The sequence below is a fragment of the Cebus imitator genome, unplaced genomic scaffold (genome assembly GCF_001604975.1).
Source record: "Cebus imitator isolate Cc_AM_T3 unplaced genomic scaffold, Cebus_imitator-1.0 Scaffold70, whole genome shotgun sequence".
NCBI lineage: Eukaryota > Metazoa > Chordata > Mammalia > Primates > Cebidae > Cebus > Cebus imitator.
In genome coordinates, this window is record NW_016107385.1 from 2,032,612 (window position 1) to 2,042,144 (window position 9,533).

A 9,533-nucleotide genomic window follows, 5' to 3' on the forward strand; every position below is an offset into this window, starting at 1 on the left:
GGAATTTCCTAGTCTGTGGGCAATAAAAACACGGCGTCCACTCACCCTCTGCGCTTTCACTGGGAGCTGCAATCCTGAGCTGTTCCTAAACGGCCATCTTGGATCATCCCCAAAAACGCTTATTTTTAATAAGAACACTTTCTATCTAAATCAGGGTGACTTTTTAAAAAAAATCCAGAAGCTTTATGTTGAATTATATTACAGATTTAGTTACCAGTCCTTGTTAGAGTTACCATCAGTTGACATGCTATAGAATTGTCTTGCCCCTTTTATAAGAAAATTCATTACTTAAAATCACTCTATTTTCTTCCCTCTTACATAAATAACAGAAAGGCTCACTATGTCCCAAATATCATTTGCAAAAACACACCATAAAGTCATAATCTCTGTGCAGTGCAAGTCTAGAAATACTCTGTGTTTCTTTTTTTCTCCCCCATCCCTTCCCTTTTTCCTCCCTTCCCTCCTTCCCATTCTCTCTCTCTCTTTCCTTTGCCCTCTGATCACCGTTGCCCTTTGATTCTTCCCACCGAAACCCTAAAACACAGAGTACACCTTATATCATTCCTATGAGAATCTAAAGTCACAACTTTTAAACTTATTCTGCCATCCCACAGCAAAACTCTTGGCATCAAGATAAATATGTAGCACATTGACATCAGTATGAACCATTGCTATTTTAAATGAACAAATACTAAACTGAAAGAGAGTGTCTGGAAAAAGAAACTGCCTATCAATACACATGAAAATAGTAGCTATAGAATTTCTCATTGTAAACAGTCAAGGTAATTCCATATAAGCAATCATTAATGTTATTCACTACCGGTAGATGAACACGTGCCAGCAAAAATAATGTCGTGTATACATTACTCCAAATTGTATTAAAGGCACCACAGTAAATAGCCTGCTCATTTTTTGATTCAGAAATAAATTGGACTTCCAATTCTAACGCCAACTCATCTTACAGAAAGTCAACATAAAATGTCATTAATCTAGTTACTGACTTGTAACTAGACAAACCATCTCTCTTAAAATGGCACCACGGACTTTTTTTAAAGTAGCTCATCTTTATTTGATGAATCTAAAAGGCCTAAATGCTGAAAGAAAATAACAAGCTATTGTTAACTATTAATAACAAAGTAATATATCAAATCATTCAGTCAAACTCTGACTTAAGAAATGTATCATCACCAATAAGACAGTAAAGGCTCTTCTAACATTGCTTTGTTGAGACAATTCATTTTGTCTTATGGCAGGCTGTACCAATGTCACAGACATGAGACAGGTGAGAAGAAGGAAACGCGGGGCCAGAGCAAAAATTCCCAGTGACCACGACGATCTGTCTGAATCACAGCAGAGTTGAAACATACAAAATCGAATACAGGACAATCACAGCGCTTCAACTAGTTTGACCACAACATGTATGCGTTAAAATGTTGGTTTTTATAATGAATCCTAATAGTGTAAGATTAGCAATAAATTTAAAACAATGTTCCCAGAAATCTTAATGAACAAAAACCACTGAACAATCACACCCCAAGTCTCAAAAATATCAAGGAAATATAATCCACAAAGAGAGACTCCAAATGTCAAAATCATTAAAGAATAGTTGCTACAGTGCATTCATTGAATTCAAATAATTCAATAAAAAATGTAATTTAACTTCATTACCAACTTTCTTAAAAGCACACTCAGCAAGTCCTTGCTTAGGATTCTTTATATTCTTCTGCTGCATCTTTAGTCTCCTGCTCACCTGCACATAAAAACAATAACCAAAGTTATTAGAGATTCAGAAATATATGCATAATTAAGAAAATAACCTGCAAAATATTAAATCCTTTAACAGATGAGGCAATAATCGCATTCTCATTTAATATTTATTGAGCAGACACCACAAGCTGCAGACAAAGTTTACAAGAAACACAGAAAGATCTGGGTGCCTACTCTCTACTCTCATTGAGCTTATAGCTCAGGGAGAACACTTCAGGTTTTGGAGCTAAAATACTATGGATGTGAAGACACACACAGAAGTTAATATTTTGCTTTCTACTGAGTTCCTGGGAAGTAGGGTGAGACCAAAAGTAAATGTTATATGTAGAACAGATAAGAGCTGATCGCCTTTCATTTCTTGAAGTGCAAAAAAAATATTGTGACATTAACAGAAATGGAGTGGAAATATATTTCTACCCTTAGTGAGAAGGTTATCAGAAAATGCAGAACTGACAATAGAACTAAATTTTAAAAGACAAAGTAACAGGAGAAACCAGAACCTTCATGCATGACTGATAGGAATGCAAAATGGTGCGGTACCTTTTAAAACAGTCTGGCAGTTCCTGAGAAGGTTACCATAGACCTGGCAATTCCACTTCTAGGTATATGCCCAAGAGAAATAAAAGCATACATCCACACAAAAACTTGTACACAACTGTTCATATCAACATTATATATAACAGCCAAAAAGTGGAAACAACCCAAATGTCCATCAAATGAAGAAAGGATAAGCAAAATGTGATATATCCATATAATTGACTCTTATTCAACAATAGAAAAGAATGGAGTGTGGATACATGCTACAACACGGATGAATCTTGAAAACATTAGGCTAAGTATAAGACGCCAATCACGAAAGGCTGTATATTGTATGATTCCATTTATATGAAATGTTCAGACTAGGCAAATTCACAGAGACAGGAAGATTAGTGATTGCCTAGGGCTGGGGTTGGGGAAAAATGGGAAGTGATTACTAAGACCTACAATGTTGCATTGTGGGGGGTGAAAAATATATAAAATTGATAGTGGTGATGGATATACAACTCGGTAAATATACTACAAACCACTGTACACTTTTAATTGGATGAACTGTGGGAAACTGATGAACTGTGGCTCCCAAAAAGTCACATCCTCATCCCTGGAACCTGTGAAAGGGGTCTTTCCAGATGCAATTAAATTAAGCATCTTGAGATAAGATCATCCTGGATTCTCTGGCTGGGCCCTAAATTCAACAACAAGTGTTGTTATACAAAAAAGACAGAGAAAGATTAACACACACACAGATAGAGGGAGGCAATGTGAAGACAGAGGCAGAGCCTGGAGTGACGTGGCCACAAAGCCAGGAATGCCCACAGCCAGGAGAAGGTGGAAGCAGCATGGAAGCGTTCTAGCATTCTCTCCTAGGGCCTCCAGGTGGTGTGTGGCCTTGTGACATCTTGATTTCAAACTTCTGGCCTCCAAAACTGTGAGAGAATAAATTTCTATTGTGGTAGTTTGTTGTGACAACCATAGGAAACTAATGCAAGTATACAAATTATATCTCAATAAAGCTGATATTTAAAAAAAGAATCCACCTCATAATTAATGGCAGATGACTTGCAGTTTCAGAACAAAGTGATAAATGTAGTGATACTGTCAACACATGGAGAAGAAATATTAAACAGGATGTAGAGGGAGGTGGAATGAATGAAAAGTAGATCACGATATCCCTCATGCATGAGGTGGGAGATGATGAGACATAATTCCACGCCTTCCTAAGTGCTATTCTCTCACTACGAGGTGTTCTTTTTGCCCACCCAGCGAATAACCACGCATCCTTGGAGGCTCAACTGAAATGCTACCTCCCAACCCTCTGTAGTGTTGTCTATGTACTTTGTCCTGAAGCTCTTACTATACTTGTCCCGCCCTACTGTAATTATCTGCACTTAAAATTTATCATCAATAGACCCAGATTGAGTAATAAAATTTTTCATCAATAGACCTAGAACAATGGTCCTCAACTGGGGGAAATTTTACCCCCAAAGAACATTTTTTGCCATGTCTGGAGACATTTTTGTTTGTCGTAACTGCAGTGGACACTACTGACATCAAGTGAGTAAAAGCCAGTATTCCGTTAAACACCCTACAATGTCCAGCTCAAAATGCTAACTGTGCTGAGGCTGAAAAACTCTTAGAACTTAGGAAAGCATCTGATACACAGTAGAAACTCATGAAATGTTTGTGGGGCACATGGATGAATGAATGGATGGTAGATGGACAATGAATGAAGATCACGGAGCCCTGGGGTTTTAAAGCATGGCTGCACAACAGAATCACCCAGACCCTGTTCTCAGAAACTGACTTAAACTGCTGCTGCCAGAACCCACCCCTCAAAGTTGATTTAGTTCACTTGGGACGGAACCAAGGCGCTAATGTTTTAAATCTCACCAGGCCAGAGGTAAGAGGCAGCATGGGCTAAGGAACAGACTCGGGACAGCTTAAATGCCAGGCCGGCTCAAGGCAGATGCAAGTAGAGAGACTGGACAATCAAAAGCACGCAAAGCGTAGAGAGTTCCATAGTCTCCAAATAAAATATTAACTAGGAAAGAGCAGAGAATTGAAGGGAGCGTCCCAGGGCATGCTTGCTCTGAGTGACCAAGAGGAAGCTTGCCCAAAAGAATGGCAATATGAATGGTTGGAGAGATACCAAGACAATGTGGATATAGCAGTATCTTCATTAAAAAGAAATTTAAACTACAAAAAATCAGCTGCGCATGGTGGTGCGTGCCTGTAATCCCAGCTACTCAGGAGGTTGAGGCAGGAGAATTGCCTGAACCCAGGAGGCGGAGGTTGCGGTGAGCCGAGATCGCGCCATTGCACTCCAGCCTGGGTAACAAGAGCGAACCTCTGTCCCAAAAAAAAAAAAAAGAAATTTAAGAAGAAAAAAGCAGAGATTCAGCAGACGGAAAAGAAGATACTTTCTGTACATTATTTTCACCCCCACCACCTACTTTTGATAATCCTAAAATAGAAGTAATTGGTAAACCATGTAGTCCAGAGCTTCTCACTCTTCAACATGCACAGAAATCACCTGCTGGAGTGTCTTCTGATTCAAGAGGTCTGCAGTGGCCCTGGGACTCTACATTTCTAACAAGTTTCCAGCTGATGGCAACACCACTAGTCCACAGATCTAGTTTACAGTCACCATAGCAGATCTTCAGTAACTTTTTACTTTACGCAATATGAATGAAGCAATAGAATCAGAAGCTTCCAATAATTGTTAAAGTGATAAGTACATTACAATTGATAAGTACATTACAATTAAATATCAAAACTCTCAAGCATGCCTTTTTTCATTTTACATTGCTAAACAAAATGACAGAGAAAAGATCACTAGCAAATATTTATGTGAAAAGTCTACCTCAAGAAAATTAGTTGAAAGGAAATTGAAAATGTAAATTAATCAAATATAAACTTACTATACACTGAAGTTTTATATTAAAAATGAATTAACACTAGAAATTTCTAATAAGGCATCTCTGATATTTTGGCCAAATAAACTTTGGAGGAGGGTTGGTTTGACCACACAAAGGGAGCTTAAATCACTAAGAGTACTGAAGAAGCAATGTGGAAAAGCCTTGGAAAAGTAATTTAACAAATAGTAACTATGAGGTCTGAAGGCACATCCTGTTTGAGACAAACAGAAAACTATTAAAGCCATGACGAGTTAAGGACTTACCTAAGAGCAATTCAAAATATTTTTAAAGGAAAAAGAAAAACAGCTAATAGGGTCACTGTTTCTAGAGTCTCACTGCTCTCCTGCAAACCAGTAAGACTGTACTATAACAAAGAAAATTTTCTGAAACAATCTAGTTCCCTTGAAACTGTTCAGCTGGTATGAGTAAGGACATATACCCGCTTCAAACACCTTCAAATAATGCCAAAAGTCAATCCACCTACAACCAGGCCTCATTCAGCAGTTACAATCAATGGGCAAAATTTCAACCTGAAGTATATTCAGATTATATAGTCGTCATTATTAGCAGATCTTTTTCTATCTGAGGACCCCAATAAGATAACATAATTAGCTTTCTTCCATCTAAGCGGAAACCTATAGTTCTCAGTGTTCACAGTGAAATCCTGTGACTAGCATTAATTTAGCAGCATGGACATTCCATCCCAGAAACTCTGATGGCAGCAAGTCTGGATAGGTCCTCGGACATAGCTAGAAAGCAAACAAACAAAAAACTCCCCAGATGATCTTGATACTCACTGTGGTTAGGAATAATGCTCTGTGGTTTGTAACAGTGCTTCTCAAACTTTATAGTCAGGAAGTATGGCCAGGGATCTTATTAAAATGAAAATTCTCGTGCCTTAGCATTTGGGTGGGCCCTTAGGGGCCCTGCATTTCCAACAAGCTCCCAGTGGTTGGACTGCACCACAAGCAGAGGAGACTTACAACATGGAATGGAAACTCAATGTCGCCAAAGGACCAAGCACACGAAGTAGAGAGGGCTAGGTGGGGGCCTTGTCTAAAGAGAGCATCTGCTACACATGGGTGGTGGCAGGACTTGCTGATTTGTCAGAAATGTCAGAAATCCAGGCTTTTATGGGAAAAATCTGACAATGTTAAATGCTATGTAAGCCAACCAAGTCCAGTCACAGAGCTAAATCATTTTATGTGAATGTCCTCATTTGATCCTCATTACAACCCTACAGGCTATTAAGCCATCTTACATCATAGGTAAGAAAACTGAGGTGCACAGGAGAGAGAGAGAGAGGGAGAGAGGGAGGGAGAGAGAGAAATTAAGTAACTTGCTTACGATCTCCACCCAGCAGCAGAGCAAGGATTCAAGCCCAGGTCCTCCCTACCCATAACCCACATTCCTTATCACTAGGCCACATCCCACTAGTGGGTGGAGGGCCATCCTCCCTCTGCTAATCTAGGTTCTAGCCTGGGATTCTGCTACTTACTTGTACTCTCTTAGTTTGGTCCTTTGAGTAACTAATTTGCTCTTTGGTTTTATGTTCACAGTTTCAATCTAGAGTGACACCATTCCAGTTTGCTAGAGACTGCGGATTTTCTGGGTTATGGGACATTCAATGGTAAAATCAGGACACTTCTGAGCCATCCAAGACAGTTGGCCACTCTAGTTTTCATCTAGAGGTATTATATTTAAAAAAAAAAAAAAAAAAAAAAACTTATACAACTCTTGTTGCATTTACTATAGACTTTTTAACTGACATAATTGTACTTATCTATGGAGTACATAGTGATATTTTAATACATACAATGTGTAGTGGTCAAATCAGGTCAATTGCATATCCATCACCTCATTTATCATTTCTTTGTGTTAAGAACATTCAAAATCCTCTCTTCTAGCTATCTGAAAATATATATTATTGTTGACTATAGTCACCCTGTAGTGCTACAGAATACTAGAACTTATTCGTCCTATGTAGCTGTAATTTTATATCCTTTAACCCCTTTCCCTTCCTCCCCGCTAACTTATGGAATTTCTCAAGAATACTGTTCATTTAATAGGTCCTACGAGAAATTCCACTTTGTTTTTCTTAAAGAATTATTTTATGCGAATGTTCTCATATCATTTGTTTATAGCTCTTCATATTGTATATAGATTCTCATATTGCATATGGTTCAGTCTATGCCCTATTTTACTATGTTTGTTATTTGCTAATATCAGGTTCACCTTTATTTTATGAATTTTTATTGATAACCAGCTGAAATGCTTAGTGGGAAGGGAGAATACTATACAGGCATAGATGGCTTTTGTTTTGATTACCTAGAAGGCAACTCAGTATAATTTGATTAAATACTAGACTAACTCACAGAGCTGATGCTTTTTGCTTCAGAAGTGCCAGTGCATTCAGAATTGTCTCTGAGGTTAAATGTGACCTGAGAACACTTACTCCCCACTCTCCTCACGCTCCCACAAGGAGGAACTTGCAGTGGAAGCACCCTGGCCTGACTTCACACCCTCCACACTGTCCACGGGAAGCTAAGTTTGGGGGATTAAATGACATGCTCAGCTCAGCCCCTTCCTCTTCATGAGCCAGCACGCAACTCCCACTTGACCCTGTTCCCCAAGGGTACATGCTTTGCTCCTCCATCCTATTGGTTTTACATGGACAGGTCGCCACAGATGATGCCTGAGGTTTTCCATCTCTGCCAGTAACTGGGTAGGTAAGTTTATTTTAAGTGCATAGCATTAGAAGCCTGTCTGGCTGCCCACTGGGATCACAAGAGTGCTCTACATTTCATCAGCAATAAAGCAAACCTTGATGTCCATTAGTCAGAATCCACCTCTCTCTCCATGGGTTCTGACCTGAGTGGGAAAGAGAAGGGTACTATTTACCAATCCCCTAAAATCCCAGTAGTTAGTGAGTACAACGCTCAATTTACTGAACCTTGTATTCAAAAATGCAAATAATAATGGTAACCATGAAGCTTAAAGCACAAACATTGCTAATGTTTTTCACATTGAAAACTTTTAATACAACTGAGAAGCAAATCCTTATTTTTCAATACCACAATTTAAACTGGTCTTCAAGGTCACTAAGTTTGATTCTTGTTTTGAAGCCTCATTTGACTCTTCCTTTTAGAAGCAGAATTGAAATAGTTAGAACAGACCTGGGCACATCAAGAAAAAGACAACTACATATAAGTAATACGTGCTATTTGAAGACAAAACAATAAATGGCTTTTCTTATTTCCTTCCTATATGCTTATAGAAATCTACTCTGAATCACACTCTTGTGTATCTATTTCCTGAGAAGGAGGCAGAACAGAATGAAACGGCCGAACACGCAGCAACAGCTATGTCTTCAAAGGGCTTTTTGTCAAGAAAACTGACATAGCATTCAGTTCTGATGCACACTTTTGTAGAAAGCACAAAATGTACAATTTAGTACTTTAGAATAAAATTGATCAGCAAGTTATTTTAACAATTGTAAATATTGAGGTTAGTAAAACAGCTCCAACTTCAGATACAACATGCTCAAAGTGATCATACAGGACCTACTTCTTAGTGCTTATTATGTAATAAACAGAAAGTAAAACATGGTTCACAAATTCACATCTATGACATCTTAGTCCCCCATGCTCACAGGGTTCGTTGTTATAATTGCAAATTAAGATTATTTGGTATAATCAGAGGCATATTCTATGTCTCTATAGTTTCTTTCCGTTAAGTCACATTAAGTTCCAATTCATTCCATCTTGTCAGGCTCTACTCAGTGACACATATGCATCAGTGTGACTCATATTCACAAAAAATAAAGTCATATTTTAGCAAATTACAGTTCTAAACCTCCCCCACCACCATACCAACTCCACAGGAATGAGATCTCATACACAAGAAATCACTGCATCCAATTTAGTAAGTTTGATTACAGAAGTCAGAGGAGATTCAGATACTTTCTAATAAAAACCCTTTATCCGAAAAGAAAGAAAATATACTGCAATTTCAGAGTAGATCAAAGTTTTCAGTTTATTCATTAAATGAAGATCTTTGATGTGGAGAAAGCAGACCACACCCATCTAATTAAATTGTATTTGTAAGTGAACTCTGCTGCTAGATAAAAACATTATAGCTTGAAAGTTCAGTCAGTAAGGTGGCAGAATGGGAGTTGCTGAGCTCCCATACCCAGACACAAAAATCCAACCAACAACTATCTACAGACAAGAATATCTTCGTGAATACTCCTGAACTTGAAAGATTGAGACAATCCCTTGGACCACATAGCTGGGGAAAAAAAAAAAAAAA

The 9,533-nt window shown here is 38.3% G+C and overlaps 1 protein-coding gene across 1 annotated transcript in view; it reads right to left on the reverse strand.

Moving 5' to 3' along the window:
* Positions 1-1,481: 1,481 nt before the first annotated feature.
* FSIP1 (fibrous sheath interacting protein 1) overlaps positions 1,482-9,533 on the reverse strand; it is a 193,088-nt gene continuing 185,036 nt past the window's right edge. The window contains exon 11 of the mRNA XM_017530915.2: positions 1,482-1,750. Within this exon, the coding sequence (XP_017386404.1) occupies positions 1,704-1,750 (47 nt within the window). The 3' untranslated portion in view covers positions 1,482-1,703. The remainder of the gene's footprint in view (positions 1,751-9,533) is intronic.